The sequence below is a fragment of the Dioscorea cayenensis genome, chromosome 10 (genome assembly GCF_009730915.1).
Source record: "Dioscorea cayenensis subsp. rotundata cultivar TDr96_F1 chromosome 10, TDr96_F1_v2_PseudoChromosome.rev07_lg8_w22 25.fasta, whole genome shotgun sequence".
Lineage (NCBI taxonomy): Eukaryota > Viridiplantae > Streptophyta > Magnoliopsida > Dioscoreales > Dioscoreaceae > Dioscorea > Dioscorea cayenensis.
This window is the reverse complement of record NC_052480.1, coordinates 5,866,685-5,885,169: the sequence shown is the minus strand read 5'-3', so window position 1 is coordinate 5,885,169 and position 18,485 is coordinate 5,866,685. Positions and strand designations below refer to the sequence as shown.

General features: G+C 34.4%; 1 protein-coding gene and 1 pseudogene across 1 annotated transcript; both read left to right on the top strand.

Moving 5' to 3' along the window:
- The first annotated feature begins 7,106 nt into the window (after positions 1 to 7,106).
- On the top strand, positions 7,107 to 10,813 carry LOC120270922. The gene is made up of 5 exons (XM_039278003.1): positions 7,107 to 8,025; positions 8,538 to 8,600; positions 10,095 to 10,152; positions 10,220 to 10,272; positions 10,427 to 10,813. Exons 1-5 carry the CDS (start codon positions 7,930 to 7,932, stop codon positions 10,547 to 10,549), a joined length of 393 nt encoding a protein of 130 aa, XP_039133937.1. The 5' UTR covers positions 7,107 to 7,929; the 3' UTR covers positions 10,550 to 10,813.
- Positions 10,814 to 11,760: 947 nt separating this feature from the next.
- Positions 11,761 to 14,818, top strand: LOC120270241 (annotated as a pseudogene).
- Positions 14,819 to 18,485: the final 3,667 nt, after the last annotated feature.

Below are 18,485 nucleotides of genomic sequence, written 5' to 3'. Positions count from 1 at the left end.
AAAATAAGATAGGATATGTAGTATTATTAGTTTTATAATTTGATAAATAATATTTCAATTTGACAAATAAAATAGTTTAATGTAATATACTATATCTTTTAATGTTAATATAATATTTTATTTAAGTTTTTTGTGGAAAAACTTTTCATCAGAGGTTGACATGTGTTGTCTTCTACTTTAAGACAAATTCCCTCTCGGTGCCTTTTTTATTTTTTTAGTTTTGTAAATGAGTAAAACAAATGCAAATGAAAAAAATATCAAACAAGAGAATCATTCAAAAAAATAAGAAAGAAAAAAATCAGAAAAAGAAACAGAAGAGTAAAAAAAAATTAACTACACAATAATAGCTATTACAACCTTTTGTACAATTCATTAAAAAAAAATCAAAATCAAAATGAATGACATTAGGATTGTAATCATATTTTTTTAAACATACATTCAATTTATAGAGTTTCACTATCTCTCGTATGTTTTTGTATTTTGATGTCTTTAATTTTTTTTTAATTTGCTTATATATAAACCAAAACAAAACACTTTTCAATTAGTGGAAATTGCCAAAAACACCCCCTAAGTTTGCAATATGCACAAACATAACCCCAAAATTTGTGTATCCCTAAAAACCCCTTCTTTTTAAACACAATGTTTTTCAAACCCCCAAAGCATGTAACGGTGGTTAATAGAGTTAGTTTTGAATTTTCTGGACGAAATTGCCCTTTGCATTGAAAGTCATGGCAGTGCGTTCCGGTTTGAGAGGAAGTGGGGGTTTTCGTTAGGGTAATCCCAAGAGACAACTATTACTGGAGCCATATACATTTTTTTTCCTATTCATCTCTTCATCTTTTCCCTTTCCAATGTTGTCTCTTCCTGGACATCCACTATAATTTTAGATTTTCCTTTTCCATCAGTGTCTCGAAGGAGAGGTCCTACTTAAGTATTCCATATTTCATCAATTTGTAGTGTAAGGTATTAAGCCGAGGTGGACATCGTTGAAAGAAGTTATGATTATGGTTTTATTTATAAACTATTCTGTTATAAAGAGAGATTTTTCGGTTTTGTTTTGTGGTTCTATTTTTGTTAGATGATATTAAAGTGTGTAGGGAGATTTCTTGGCTAGGGTTTTGTTTTGTTTTACATTTTCGTCGGTGTCCACGTTCGAAAGAGATTTTTCGATTGTTATGATGTGTAATGTTTATAAAGTATGTTTCCCCTTTAATTTGATATTGTTGCAGTTTTAGAAATGAGATTTCCGTTTAGGAAATAAGGTTTATTTTAAAAAATTATGTCTTCGTTTAAATATTGTGTTTTATGTTTAAGAAATGAGTTTTTTTGTTTAGAAGTGATGTCTACGTTTAAGAATTCAGATCTCCATTTAAAAAGTTAACTTTTTCACTTAAGAATTTGTGAATACTGCTTAATGTATTATTATTGTCATAGGCTTGTGATTATGGCTGTAAACCTAGTTAATAGGTGATGCTACTTGACACAGTTTACAGCATTCACTGAGGTGGAAGTTGTATTCCAAGAGAGGGTCATTCTTGATTCTATGTTGCAAAAATATGATGACTGCACTAATAAATTCAGGATCAGGGCAAGTCTGTTGAGTTTCAGGCCTGAAGATATGGCTCTCATTCTTGGTCTGTGTTGCGATGGAGACGTAGTCGTATTTCAGAAGAAAAAAATATGCTCAGCTTTCGAAAAGAGGTATTTATCGAGAAACCTACAAGAGACATAGAGACTCTATCAAGAGAACTCTTGAGCAACTTGTTTGACAGAGGAGAGAAGAAGAAAATTTTGTCAAACTCCTGATGGTGTACCTCATGGGTACAATCCTCTTCCTAAATACCTCATGCTCGGTTCCAAATTGGATTGTTGATTATGTCGATGATCTACCTAGCATGGGAAGATACGCATGGGCGTAGGTGACGCATAAGTGGCTTATGGAGGATGTTCCACAAGCTGCCACATGAGTGCAAGCAAGATATGCTGGGAAGAAGGCCAACACGGGGTACATTAATGGTTGCTCGGGCGCACTAAACATTTGGTTTTATGAGCTGACCTGCACCGGAAAGAAAGTATGTTTTGGTAAAATCCCAAGGATGCTGTGTTACGGTGAAAATAATTACCGGAAGTAAGCGTGGATAGAAACCATGTTGTCATCTCTCGAAGGCAAGGAGGTAATAAATCATGAACAATGTGTTTAACAATAGTAGTTACATTTTAATTATAGTAGTTTGTGTTTAACAATAGTAGTTTTTGTTTAAAAAAATTCTTTAGTGTTTAAAGTTTTGGTTTTCTATTTAAATATATGCAATACCATTTAAATATATGAGTTAAATGTTCAAAAAAACATTTTGTTATTGTTTAAATTGAATGATTTCGTTGAGATTGTGTTGTTTACATATGTTAGTTTCTTAAGCTGGTTGCGGTGAATACTAATGAAGATATATTTGTTCGGGCCACCCGCCGGGGGAATGCTATTGCTCCGAAACCACTTACTCGAAGGAAAGTTGAAACAATAGCAACACCATCGGAGGTTACCACGATAGTTGAGTTTGTTGCCGTTGATGAAATCCCCGTCTTGGTGGAACTAGCGGATGACAGTGCCTCATCAAAGGTAGACATAATCCCTCAATAACAAGAAAGCAGCAAAGGATGTGTCTTTCATTAATGTTGTTTCCATGGCCCCACTTGACAAGATTGTTGACTCTATTGCCAATGAAATCCCCGTCTTAGTGGAACCTGCAGATGACAGTGCCGCATCGAAGATAGACACAATCCCTCAACAATAAGAAGCAGCAAAGGATGTGTCTCCAATTGATGTTGTCTTCATGCCCGGATCGAAGGAAGATGCTGGTGTTGAACACCAACAACTGTTAACAACAGTGGCACATGATGATCCCAAAAATGCTGTTAACGAGGGGCAAGAAAATGTCAATAAAAAAAACAACGATTGTTGTTAACGTTGGTAGTATAGTCCTTGCCAACTAACAATACAAAGAAGTGCGGAAGGACTTTATTCTAATTAAAAAAAGATACCCCGGCCATGCGTGCCTTGACAAATTCAAGCAAGAGTTAATAAGGATCTTCCTCAACTATTGAATGGACTCGTAAGTATGAAGTTTTTATGTTATAGTTTAAATATATATGTTTCCATTTAAGTTATGTAGTTTTCGCTTAAATATTAGTGTTATCATTTAAAATTTATGATTTACCTTTTAACTTTGGCTGTTTCAATTTAAATATTTACGTTATCATTTAAAAATATATAATTTTCACTTAACTAGTTATGTTTTTGTTTAATTATATCTACTACCGTTTAACCGCAGGAATGTCATTTGGAAGAATGACTCTGTCAGCACTACATGAGCTAGACTATTCATGCTGCTGGACGGGAAGAAAATGGTGACAAGACGATGTGATGGACGCGTTCGTATGCATAATTCAAAAGTCTCTGAAGAGAGTACCATATCCGTATAAAAAGCACGCCTCCATCACAAGACTACTAGCATTGTTTATGTCCAAGCATGAAGCGCTGATGACACGACTCATGCTATGATTGGAGATGCCGTGCGTAACCTGCATGATGTTGACATAGTCATCCTCTCAATAATCATGAATGACCACTTCCATGTCGTAGTTCTTGATAACTACAAAGAAAAATACAAGCATTATTCTTCATGCCAAAGTGAAGAGTACAACAGAGACACGTTTGAAATGGTAAGTTCTTTGATAAATAGAGTTTGATAAATAGTACTTCATTAATCGGCAGTGGCAAAACTAGGAATAAAATTAAGGGGGCACTGAATTTAATTTAAAAATATATAAATATAAAAAATTTATATTAATTTAAATTTAAATTTTATAATAATCAATATTTTTCAAAAAATATAAATACATCAAAGTTCTAATGACTATCTCTACAAGGTGGGAGCCTTACACTTTACATATTTTGAAATCTGAACAAAATAGCTTCATCATCGATTGTTTCGAACACCTGTTGTTCAATGTAGTATATCAAGATTGTGTATGATAATTCTAATAAAAATATATATCTTAAATATAACATTTAAAAACAATTTATCCTCTTTAATAAAAAATTTAAAAATAAAATATTAAATCAATCCATATTTGAGTAGATATCTTATTTATTATCATCATCAATTTTTATTTAATATACTAATTTTGTTGTTTTATTTTTCAAAATAGTGAGAATTATAGTCCATAGTGCGTATCATCTCCCGGACTTCCCCTCCATCCGCCACTGTTAATTGGGATTCTAACCTCAAATTGTATATCTCGACAGCGGAGACTATTTGACTATTGTGTTGATATGGAGTTCGGGGAAACGGTGACTCTAAATACCCGCTAGTTCACGATAGTGAAACCCCATGTCAAAAACGATGAAGTGTCGATTGCGCCGTCTATGTCATGTGGTTTATTGAACAATTACTTGATGATGGAAAGCTACAGCTACCGCAAACGAACATCCCTTATTTGAGATTAAAGTATGTTTCCTGCATAGTTATGGAAAGGGAGCGTAGCCGGCATTATTAAGAAAGACGGTTCCTTGATTGGGGTGAAACAGAGTTGACCTAATATTGTTTTCAAATGTAAAACAGTTTTATCGTTATAATTTTAATTATATTCATTGTTTTCCACTGACATGGCAAGGTTTCTAATGCAAATTTACTTGTGTTCATTTTATGTCTGTATACTTGCCTTTCTTTGTTTAACTTTCAATTTTACTATTTAAATATCAGTGTTTCCTTTTAACTTTCAATTTTTCTGTTTAAATACCAATGTCTCTGTTTAACTTTTTGTGTTAACCTTTAAGAATAAGAGTTTCGAATTAACTTTCAGTGTCTCCGTTTAAATATCAAAGTCATTGTTTAAAGATCAAAGAATGACACATAAATAATATTGTTTTTCTGTTTAAATTTTTGTTTATTTACAATGCTTAGTCGGCAACAGTTTCAATGCAAGATCGACGATTGTAACCGAACACGTGGCAGCGGCTGCAACGTAACTTGCGGACCACAGATGACTAAGACTCAATCCTCTTTTGTCTAAGATGCCCAGGTTGTCTTCTCTTGACAGGCGGATGCAAACGTAGTTCTCGATTGTCATCCGTAGGCTTGTTATGGTCGGATATGGAGAAAATACCTTCCTTATACGCCAATTTGTAATTATCAACGGTGAAGTAGTTGCTAAAATATCGATGAACGTTAATGTCTGTCTGCATTATTGAAGCGCAAGCGTGTTTGCACAGGATACCATAAACTTGCCATTTGCAACATGAGCAAGTTTTACGTGATAGATCTACGGAGTTGCTATACTGGTCAATCACTTCATTACACTCATCAACACAACAACCAACACGAAGAATTTGGCTTTCTACAACATGTAGCTCTACCTTCGAATGTATGTCGGGAATAAGTATATCTCTCATTTATTTGCTTATTCATGACGGGTGCATAAACATGCGCATCAGCTTGAACCTGTATGACGCAGAAATACTTAAACACTGTTAAGCTAAGACACTAAAATTTAAACGGAAATAAACATTTTTAAATGATAACAAACTACATTAAGCGATTACCTTTACAAGTAAATATGAACAACATTATTTAACCAGAAATAAGCAAGTTTCACGGATAATAACCATTTTTAAGCGTTAAATAAAACCAACACTCAAATATCGTATGGAGTTGGCCATTTTCGTCACCGGTAAATATCAAGTTTCTTTGATCCACGCATTGAACAACTTTGTGATATTTGAATACATCTCACCCTAACATTCACCTCTGAACAGATAATTCAACCAATGTGATATATCTGATTTATGAACCAACCAGTGATAGGTTTCGGGTGATGTGTCCTGCAGTTCATTCAAGGTATCATCGAATTCTTTAACCGTGGATGGCCACGCAATAGGAAAGTATATGGACTAGCACTACTCCTTCAATGCCTTCCTAAGCCTAACATTGGCTTTTATAAAATTGGCCTCCAAGTGTCGAGGTAGTATGCATGTGGTGAAGAAGGGAAGACCTTTGCAATGGCGTTCACAAGGCCCTTAGACCTATCCGACACAAATATAATTATCTCTTCATAATCTCCTTCATTGTATAAAGCCTCACTTAACTTCGAAATGAACCACGTCCAATTGGCATTGGTCTCATTGCCTACAATACCAAAGGCGACGTGGAAAAAAACCATTGTTTCCATCTTTGCCTATGCCACCCAATAGAGTACCCCGATACTTTCCAAGGAGATGGGTACTATCGAGAAATAGCAGCGGACTGCAAGCCCTCTTGAAATCCAATGGTACATGCATGGAAAAAAAGAATACGGGTTTAAAACACTCACTGTCTCTTTCCACAATCGTAATGCTACCGGGGTTTGTCTCAACCGTCTTATCCATGTACCAAAGCAACAAATCATAGTTGGAGATGTCGCTGCCATTGATGAGTCTTACTGGGCAACCAACAGAACTCCTACAATCTAAGGTGATGAGTCTTCTAAACTTTGTTTGAGAAAATAAATGCAAAAATAATGCAAAAAGGTATGCAAAAAGGTTTGATCTGATGTGATTGGGCAATTTTTTCCCACCAATTTCAACGGCATAGTAGAAATTTCACAACATGGACAATGCAAGTGAAACAATAACGGAAAGGCTGTCTCGGGTATTCAAAACATGTAAGGACTGCTTGGGAAGATTTAAAATTCTTGAGTGGTAAACAGTAATTTTTCCTTTCAATTATTACTTACAAATTGTTATAAAAGAATTATGCTTAAGTAACTTTAGACGGTTGGCTTACATTTTTTATAAAATAAATATTTTTTAATCTAATAAATAGAATTAAACTTTTCCGCTACTAATGTCATAATTAATGATAACCAAATATTTAAATCCAATAATGTTTTTAAAAATATTTATAATTATTTTTAAAATATTCTCAAAGCAGATTATATGTGTGTATATATATTAGCTCGCATTATCTGAGAATGTTATTCTATTTTAAAATACTTTTTTATTTATATTTTTAGTATTATGATATATTACTTGCTAATATAATTTATATTTCCACTTTGTTTTGACCGCGCCTTCCATCTCCAGGCTCCTACCCACACTTGGAAACCCTAGCCGCCCCTTCGCAGCTTCGCTTCCTTGCCTCCCTCTTCCGCCGTGGCTTGCCCTCTGATGCCCTGCTGACCTACCCATGAATCATCGCCGTGCGCAGTTAAAAGAGTCAAGAGCCAAATTTATCCTTCCTTCCCTGACGTGCCCATGAATCATCGCCCTGCACAGTCCAAAGAGGGATAAATTTGGCGATGGTTCATGAGTACTTCAACAGGGAAGGAAGGATAAATTTGGCTCTTGATCTTTTTAAGGAGTTGAAGTAGAGGATTGGCTGTGAACCAAATGTGGTTACCTGTATAATACAATGATCTATGGTTTCTTGAAGCTTAATTTTTTTCTTGAAGGGTTACTTCTGATTGAAGGTTGAGCACCCAGATGCCTCTTTTTTGTGCTATCGGTGGACAGTCAGGGACATGACCACTGTTACTTCAAAAAAATCTAACTGGGCACGGGCACTAGCATAGTCTTCAATTCCTAATGCAGGCTACTCAAACAGCATTGTTTTTAATCCAGCTTGTAATATAGGATTCTGAAATGATAGAATATTTAATTTACATTTCGTAATATACACTCTAGAACTTGGTGCTTTTCAATCACCCTTAACTAGTTGTCATGGTTGCTAAATCAAGTTGCCTATGAACGGCAACTTGATGATAATTTTGAGTAAAATTCTCTTCTTTGAGGGTGGGTTAATATCTATAAAAGCCAGATAATATTTCAAATGTTTTGCTAATTCATTTAATGTGGATAATGATGACTTTTAAACTGATATCGTGGCATCTTTGCATATGCTTGATTCTGCTGACTCAAGGCACCTAATGAAGAGTGTTGAGGAGTATCTAAGGCATCTTATAGACAACCATTGCACTGGAGACCGTAATGAGGTATTGAATTATTAGCAGCCTTCTGCATTTCTTGTTCTACTTGATAATATAGTTTGGCTTAGAATGCCCATCATAGCTGGAAAAGGCTTCATGGATTAGATGAAATATAATGAGATTTCTTACATTCGTGCTATATCCATCTTGCTTTACTGGCATATTTGGTACTAAAGGACTTCTAGTTATACTTATTATTATTTTCAGTTTTGATCTGTCCATTGTGCTTTATCTCTTTGAACTCTTCTTTCACATATGGCATATAACTTTTATTGCATATTTGGCAAAAAAAGTCATTGACCTGCAAAACTAAGTTATATGAGCAGAAGTGCCCTTTTTCAGAACATGTGTAAACAATGATATATCTTTCATCTAAATTAGTACTTCAATATTCAGAATAATTTTGGTGAGATTTTGGTCGGTAGCATTTATCATAATAATCATGGATTTGTTGCTGGATTTACTAGTTGGGATAACATTTATGAATTAGAACTAGAACTTGTGTTGTTTCTTTTCAGATGGCTTTGTTGCCCGAAGGCATTACTGACTTGCTGCGTCATGAAATGCTATCTGTGCCATTGGTATGTTCGATGAACCTGTATATTTGATTTTCAGCATAAGTAATTATCTTCTTGCCTTTTCAATTAAAGACGTCCCCCACCTCTTGTTGTACTTTTCAAACTTTCTCTGGTGGTAGATAATGTGAAAATTTCAATCAACTATCTGCTTTTTCAATATGCCTTTCCGAGTTGTGTAGTCTTGAATGATCTTTGATGTCTTGCTCTGGCAGCCTGTTTGAATGAGCTTCTCTGCTTTTTGAGGAATAATACAAATTTAAAATTGGAGATTATGAAGAGCTGTTTTCCAGTTTTTGTGAACCTAAAAGAGTTTTTTTCACGTGTTCCTAAACATTGGTTTTGTATCCAGCAATAAACGATTGCTAAATCCATTACCAAATATTTTTATTGTGTTTATGTATTCACTACACTTAGTGCTGCATTGCCTCCTAATCTAGTTTTAACTTTCTTACAAATCAAATGTGGTAATTTGGTGATACTTTCTGCCACTAATGTTTATGAAGTGAAAAAACAGTGGAATTGTCTTCTAGAATCGGCAAACGCTCCCTTAGTCCAGCTTGCACCATTCTTCTCAAAGCATCTTAGCACTATGCTATCAGATGTATATATACCCACCCTTTTCACTGATTCTTCTGATATTATATTCAGTCTTGTTTTTTTTTATCTTGCTTTACTTGTTTAGAATTCTTTGCTTGAACAGGAGTTTAAACATTATTATTTGAGATGATAGTTTGGCTAGTCACTTATGAATGGTTGAATTCAACTTACAATTTTTTCTTCACTTCTGTATGTTTTATTATTCATAACCACTAAACATTTTCTGACACCCAGCAGACCTAGTGTATATCTGCTTTCTACAATAGTTTACATATTGTCCGACACAGGGTTGTAGCTGCCCAAAAGTAGCATCTTTTTATGTGGGTTTAATGTAATTAAAAGATCAGTGGCATCTTTTTAGTGGTGACCGTAATTGGTGCTTTAAATTTTTTATTATGCAGTTGAATAACAGAAGACTTTTCGAGAAAGACCATTGTGCAATCTCATTAGATTTATATATAAAGAGGCATATTATACTTGCACAGGATAATTATGCTTTGCTACAAACTGAATTTCATGATGTGGAATTTGCGTATTTCTCAAAATTCCTACATTTATTTGTCCCGATAAAATGTTATGATTCAGTACCGTCTTCTTGTGCAACTCTTGTCCGTAGTCTGTTCCAAGGTTGTTTCTCATGAGATGTTTTGCTATATAGACTACTTGTAATTTATGGACTGGTCATATCTGAGTTTTGAATTAATATACTCCCAATGTTTTTTTATGCTTTGTACCATGAATCCATCACCAATTATGACTCTTTGTATTTGGCAGTAAATCATGCAACTTCTGTATTTCCAATTTCCGACAGTATACTTCCGCAAATTGCTGAATTTCATTTATATGAGGAAAATTTATTTCCATTATCAAGCTGATTCGCCTTCATCACATATCATGCAGGTTGAACTTTCAGAAACTCTGTCCAGATTGTGCCTTGACTATCCAGATCTAAGCATAAGTAATAACACAACAGAGTTAAATTTTTCTCTCCTAAAAATTTCTGATTAACTGTTCAAAAATTTCAGGTTGTCACCGTAAGGCTAGAACAGGGCCTCTCATCATCAATTTTACTGGAAAGGTACTCATATTGCTTACGTAAACCATTTTTCCTGAGCAATGCCACCTTAACAAATTCTGAACCACAATTCATCTATCCTGTTTTATAGACTCAGATTTCTACTAGATATAGAACTTTTCTTTCGTCATTTCAAAGTGTTTGTAATATACTTCAGGACCAGATGAGAGTTGAGTTGGCTGTGAAGGTGGTTTCTCAGAAGTATCATGGAGCATTTTCTGAATTCAATTTTGAGGGAGTTTTAAAGAATTCAAAAGGAAGAGCTGTTTTTTCTCAATAGGTGATGCGCAGATGTGTTCAGCTGATCATTCGGAGGACCAAGTTTACTTCACCAGAATCTAGGTGGTGTTATTTCTCCAAGACAAATATACCAAGAAATTGTTGGAGCTTTGATTCGGAATTCTCTGCTTTCCCCTGTTAAATTGCTCTGTTATTTTCTTTTTCGGTTTTTTTTAGACAAAAGATGAAAGAATTATCATATAGTTATTTGTATGACTTGACAATCAATGTGTCATTCTAATAACCAGAGATCTCATTAAACTCTTGAAGCTTTTGCAAAATTCATAGATAATTGAAATGAAATATCAACAGTGAAGAGCAAACTCTTTGTTTTTCTGTCATACCGAATCAATTACAAATGATTTTTTGTATCACCCATACATAGACTTATCATATTATATCTAAATGGCATTCTTCGTCGAAGCTATTCGGTGATAAGATCAACAGGATTTTTTTTTGTTTCTGCAATTGTCTAGCTTCCTGTTTCAGCTTGAGTACTGAGCAGACTGTGATAAGAGGATTTATATTAGGGAAATCGACTTTAGTTTTATGTGATGAATCTTATAAAGAGTTAAAGCAAGAAGAAAACCAGCATATCATGATCCCCCATGATCTCTTCTACAACTTCACTGAGAAGTTTATTTGCGCCATTGGGAACAACTGCTGCAAAAACAGCTTCTTTCAATCCTGCACCGGAATATGGATGTTGCATTCATTTTGTCTTTATTTTGCTCATGAATCAAAACAAAAGAGTGCTTGGACTGTACATTGTACAAACTAATGTTATCTGTCTTTATTAGATGTTGCAAATAAACCATTTAATCAATTTCTGGTATCATATTTTACTAACATTAACTTAACTGATGTCGGACTACTACTTTTACATAATTGACATCTAGTTTTGTTTTAGGAACTTTCATTTGCACTAAAATTGCTATACATGATGAAATTACATTCGATTCAAAACTATTTACAAAGTTCTCCTACTATATTTCCATTTTTAATATAATTGTAAATTATTAATTTCACTTACTCTGACGTACTGTTTAACAATATGGAGGAGACTGTACTCATAGTGGCCGCCTATATGGTGTAATATTAGAGAGCGCTCCAAGCATTTTCCATGGTCATAGTTCTAATAGACTAACTGATTATTACAATCAAGAGCATTTGAATTTGTCAAGGTTAGATGTGGGTTCAGATCGCTCAAATATGCAACTAAGATCAAGAAATGTAGATGGTTCTTGCATTAGTGTTTCAAGTGCTCCTAGTTCTTAAAGTCAAGGTTTTGGGACAGATGATATTGAATCATTAGGCGATATTTATGTTTGGGGTGAACTATGGTGTGATGGGACCTTATTAGACAGCCCTGCGAACACTTTATGCTTTAGAACTGATGTTATACTTCCGAAACCTTTAGAATCAAACGTTGTCTTAGATGTCCAGCAAATTGCATGTGGTGTGAGGAATGTTGCTTTGGCTACAAGACAAGGAGAGGTATTTACATGGGGTGAGGAATCTGGTGGTCAGCTTGGTCATGGAAATGATCTAGATATTAGTTAGTCTTGTCCGGTTGAATCTTTATCACTTTGCAGCACATAATTTGTTGCTTGTGGTGAATATCATACTTGTGCTATATCTACAACGGGTGACTTATTTTACCCTGCTGAATGGAACTCATAACACCTGGACTTCTGGTCATGGCATCGAATATCGACCCATCGGGATACCCAAAAGAGTTTTTGGGCCAATGGAAGGACTTCAAATTTTGTCTGTCGCATGTAGTACATGGCATTCGGCACTAATGGTTTTGAATGGAAAAGTCTTTACTTTCGGTGATGGAACATTTGGTGTTCTTGGCCATGGCAATCGAGAAAACATGACATACCCCAAGGAAGTCAAGTCCTTGGGTGGATTAAGGACAATCAAGGTTGCATGTGGTGTATGGCACACCGCAACTATTGTTGAGGTTATGGGGCAGACAAGTGTCAATGTCATGTCCATGAAGTTATTTACTTGGAGTGATGGAGATAAAAATCGTCTTGGTCATGGTGATAAGGAAGCATGACTTGTCCCAATCTATGTCCCTTCGCTTATTGACTACAACTTTCATTAGTTGGCTTGTTGACATAGCATTACAATTGCTCTCACAACATCTGGCCATGATTTCATGATTGGAAGTAATGCTTATGGACAACTTGGCAATCCACAATCAGATGGTAGAATTCTTTGTCTAGTATAAGATAGGGTAGTTGGGGATAGTGGTGTCAAACGGGCCGGCTCGGCCCGGCCCCACACGGCCCATGTACTATGCGTGCTCGGGCCCGGCACGGCCCGCCAACCACCAAAGTCGGCCCAGCACGTGGCCCGGCCCAGTTATATTATATTTTTATTTTTATTTTAAACCCCAAAAATATAAAAAAAATCCCCTAAAATTGCTAAAAATATAAAAAATATACTTAAAATTCAAAAACATAGAACTAAAAGCCTTATTGACTAAAAAAACAAAAAATATACCAAAAAATTTTATTTTTAAAAAGAAAAACTTACATTTTGACGTGCCGGGCCATGTTGGCCCTGAGCAGGGCCACGGGCTGCGGCCGCCTGCTGGGTCGCAAAACCCTCATCCCAAAGACGGACGGGGTATGGGCATGGCTCGTCCGAGCACTCAGATAGCACCGTGCTTGGGCTAAGCACGCACCCAATCCATGGTCAGTCGCGGCTCGCACGGCACGGCCCGTTTGACACCACTAGTTGGGGAGTTAGTGGAAGAGATAGCATGTGGAGCTCATCATGTTGTTGTTCCAACATCCTGAAGTGAAGTATATACTTGGGGAAAGGTCCTAATGGAAGACTTAGCTATAGAGATATTGAAGATTGATGAACACCTACCCTAGTTGAAGCTCTTAAAGATAGACATGTTAAAAGCATATCATGTGGCTCAAATTTCACAAAGATGCATTTGCATTCATAAGTGGTATCTCGGTGCGGATCAACCAACTGCCTCGGTTGTCGGCAAGCATTTGGATTTTCCAGAAAGAGGCATAATTGTTATAATTGCGGACTAGTTCATTGCCATGCTTGTAGTTCCAGAAAAGTCTTGAAGGCTGCAGTGGAACCTACTCTAGGCAAACCACATCGAGTGTGTGATTCTTGCTATGCAAAACTCAAGGCATCATAAGCTGGTAATGCCTCTAATGCTGCTAGGAGGAATATAATCCCTCATCTTTCTGTTGATGGCAAAGAGAGGCTAGAATAGGGGAACTAAGACCTTCAAGATTTTTGTTATTTCCTAATGCTGAACCTATCAAGGCAGATTATTTTACTCAAGTTAGAGCCACACAAGCTCCTTCACTTCTACAATTGAAAGATGTCTCTTTTACTAGCTCATTGAGTTCTCTTCAAACAGCTTTGAAACCAATTATTACATCATCATCACCTTATGCTCCCAATTCGAGGCCAACATCTCCATATTCAACGAATCCTAGCCCTCAACGTTTTATTACTCCAGTATTTTCAAAAGGCATAATTGATAGCCTCAAGAAAACTAATAAGCTTCTAAACTAGGTAGTAGCGAAGTTGCAATCCCAGGTAAGCACCAGGGCTTCTTTTATGATAATCTATATTTGATCTCTCACCACTTTTCTATTAGTTTATGTTGTATTCATTTTCTCCCACTTTATTTATAGGTTAAAAATTTGAGGCAAAAGACTGAAGTTCATGATGCAGTATTGCAGAAAGCAGAGAAGAACGCTGAAGAAGCTACCATTGTAGCTACAGAGGAATCTCACGTAACTTAATGCATTAGTGGAAGTTATCATGGTGCTTGATGCCCTAGGTTCAAGTATCTCCACTTTTTGAGTTTTCGCACACATACGACAGCAACAGATGCCTCATACATCCCTCTCTCACTGGATTCCTATGATATCTTCTTTGTGTTTTACACGTTTTTATATGCAAATAGACTTTGTGTGGAATTTTTTTATAGTTTAATTGATCCTAGAACTCAAGTGCGCTTGTTTTTTTCTTATCTATTTCTACTTGTTGATATGATTATAAACAATACATCTGACAATTTTGGTATTGTTATCAATGATAATATCTTTTTCGATCATTGTGCTATGTATAAATTGAGACTTGAGAATTACCACATCTTTTGTATTGTTTTTGCTCGGTCGACCTCTTTAGTGTCTTATGGTTTTTGATTCATAGTTTTTTATTTGTTTCTCAGTTTGAAGTTCAAGGAAGTGATGGAGAAATTTCCTCCTGAGGTCAATAACAATCTAAAAACCATTCATATCTCAAGCAAAGTCATTCTTGAAAAGCAATGAAAGTCGAGCATCGTAATTTCCTTCTTCAACTGTATTGATTCCTCAAGTGTTGCTCACTCACATACAATTAGTGAAGGATTTGCTTATGTTTATGATCATATGATTGAAAAAGCCAGCCAATGATACTAGTACCAAGGAGAATAACATTCATCAAAAGCACGTAGAATGGCTTAAGGTCACCCGAAGATGTCTCCAAAGAAGGCTTGGCAATAATAGAGGAACCGAAATCTTAGAGTAATTCGAGCCCTCATGATATAGTTACTCTTGTTCTACTTCCTGATGGAAGCAAAATCTTTAAAAGGGTCTGTTTCAGGTATGCTCCAACTTACATTCTACAACAAAGATATGCTCTAGCTCTCTTAATGCTATTTATTTTTGCTCTTTGCAAAACCTTAGCGCCTATATATATACATTCTTTGCAAATTTTGTAATTGCTCATATTCCCCTATAAAAATCAAAGATTGTTGTACATATACCAGCCCATTTTGCATATAATATTCTTTGTTCATATGCAATTACAAATTTTTGCAGTACTATACATAGGATCACTAAAGGTATACCTTTGGTATACATCATAAGACCATATCATTGCAATGGCTATGATTTTTTCTTCTTTTCGTATGTATAGCCCTACTTTTTACTTGTATATTTGTTTATGTATGTGTAGCAAGAGAAGGTTTGGTGAGCAAGAGCAGTCAAGATAGTGGAACAAAAACAAAGAGAGGGTTACAAAAATACAACCATCAAAAATCATGGCACATCTTCCATAAATCCCTCAAAGACTACCTTCTCCACGATGAAGAAGATGCCGCTTTATCTTCCCAATCTTAATTTCTATTTCCTCCTCTTTTTATTTTTAAAACCTGTGCTTCAATATAGTGCCAGTTTTGAAGAGGGAAAACTGATACCATGTTGCTGATCATGTAAGAGTTTTTCTTTCCTTTTCATTTTGTTTTATTTATTTATTTATTTATTTTGACACAGGAGTATAGGATGTGTCATTTCAAGATGTAATTTTTAGAGATTCTATAAAGACGTAGGAATCTGTCTTTGAGTTTTAAAAATTTTCGTGTTTGTTTTAACCAACATTCTTGGCAATGACAAACAATAAGATAATTTAATTCAATTATATTATATTATAAATATCTAATATTTAAAATTATTATAATATTTTTATTTTACGCTTTACTGAAAAATTTGAAATATGAGAGATAGACAAATATATATATTTAAATTAAAAATAAGATAGGATATGTAGTATTATTAGTTTTCATAATTTGATAAATAATATTTCAATTTGACAAATAAAATAGTTTAATGTAACATACTATATCTTTAATATTAATATAATATTATATATTAATATAATACTTTATTTAAGTTTTTGCAAAAAAACTTTCCATCAGAGGTTGACTTGTGTTATAAGGCAAAATCTTTCACTGTCTGTTTTTATTTTTTCTTTTGATTTAGTAAATAAATAAAAAAAATGCAAATGAAACAATATTGAACAAGATAATCATTCAAAAATAAGAAAGAAAAACCATAAATCAGGGGAAAAAGTATTTAACTACACAATAATAGCTATTACAACATTTTGTACAATTCACTAAAAAATCAAAATCAAAATGAATGACATTAGAATTGTAATCATATTTTTTAAATATACCGTCAATTTATAAAGTTTCACTATCTCTCATATTTTTTTTTTATTTTGATGTCTTTAATTTTTTTTTCAATTTACTTATATATAAACCAAAGCAAAAACATCTTTTCAATTATTATTTACAAATTGTCATAAAAAAATTATACTTAAATAACTCCAGACTATTGGCTTACATTTTTATAAAATAAATATTTTTTAATCTAATAAATAGAATTAAACCTTTCTGCTACTAATGTCATAATTAATAGCAAACAAATATTTAAATGCAATAATATTTTTAAAAATATTTATAATAATTCTTTGAAATATTCTCATGACAGATTATATCAAATGTTCTTATATTTTGAAATAAATTTTCATTTATATTTTTAGTATTATTGGTATTTGGAAATAGTATTTATAATAATTAATGATTTAATTTTCTTGATATATTACTTGCTAATGAATTTTTTTTAATTCATTTTTTCAATTTGTTTTGATATGATAGGTACAATACTTATTTAATCCCTCTAATATACTCAATCTACCCCTTTCGATCCCTCTAATATAATTCATCATTATGACATCACTTAATTTTTAAGATTTTCAAATATGTTTCCTTTGCTTTTAATATAATTTCGTCCCACTGACATCACCTAATTTTTAATATTTTCTCAAAACGTAAGTCTCTCTGTATGATATAATTTGTCTTTTGCAAGTTCGTTATATTTTTTAAATGTTATGTTATAATGATTTTTTTGGAACAAATTATATTAGAAGGAATAAAAATATAAATTGATTATATTAAAAGGACTAAATTGATATTCCATTATAGGTATAATAAGTAGTTAAACCCACTGCGCCTTCCATCTCCTACCCTCACTTGGAAACCCCTAGCTGCCCCTCCATGCTTCGCAGCTTCGCTTCCTTGCTCCCTCTTCCGCCGTGGCTTGCCCTCTGATGCCCCTGCTGACCTACCCGTGAATCATCGTCAGCACAGCCAGAGTTAAGAGTCATTTATCCTTCTTTCCCTGACGTACCCATGAATCATCGCCGTGCACAGCCAAAAGAGGGATAAATTTGGCGATGGTTCATGAGTACTCAACAGGGAAGGAAGGATAAATTTTGGCTCTTGATCTTTTTAAGGAGGAGTTGAAGGAGAGGATTGGCTGTGAACCAAATGTGGTTACTTGTATAATACAATGATCTATGGTTTTTTGAAGCTTAATTTTTTCTTGAAGGGTTACTTCTGATTGAAGGTTGAGCACCCAGATGCCTCTTTTTGTGCTATCGGTGGACAGTCAGGGACATGACCACTGTTACTTCAAAAATCTAACTGGGCACGGGCACTAGCATAGTCTTCAATTCCTAATGCAGGCTACTCAAACAGCATTGTTTTTAAGCCAGCTTGTAATATAGGATTCTGAAATGATAGAATATTTAATTTACATTTCGTAATATACACTCTAGAACATGGTGCTTTTCAATCACCCTTAACTAGTTGTCATGGTTAGCTAAATCAAGCTGTGCCTATGAACGGCAACTTGATGATAATTTTGAGTAAAATTCTCTTCTTTGAGGGTGGGTTAATATCTATAAAAGCCAGATAATATTTCAAATGTTTTCCTAATTCATTTGGTGTGGATAATGATGTCTTTTAAACTGATATCATGGCATCTTTGCGTATGCTTGATTCTGCCGACTCAAGGCACCTGATGAAGAGTGTTGAGGAGTATCTAAGGCATCTTATAGGCAACCATTGCACTGGAGACAGTAATGAGGTATTGAATTATTAGCAGCCATCTGCATTTTTTGTTCTACTTGATAATATAGTTTGGACATAGAATGCCCATCATAGCTGGAAAAGGCTTCATGGATTAGATGAAATATAATGAGATTTCTTACATTCGTGCTATATCCATCTTGCTTTACTGGCATATTTGGTACTAAAGGACTTCTAGTTA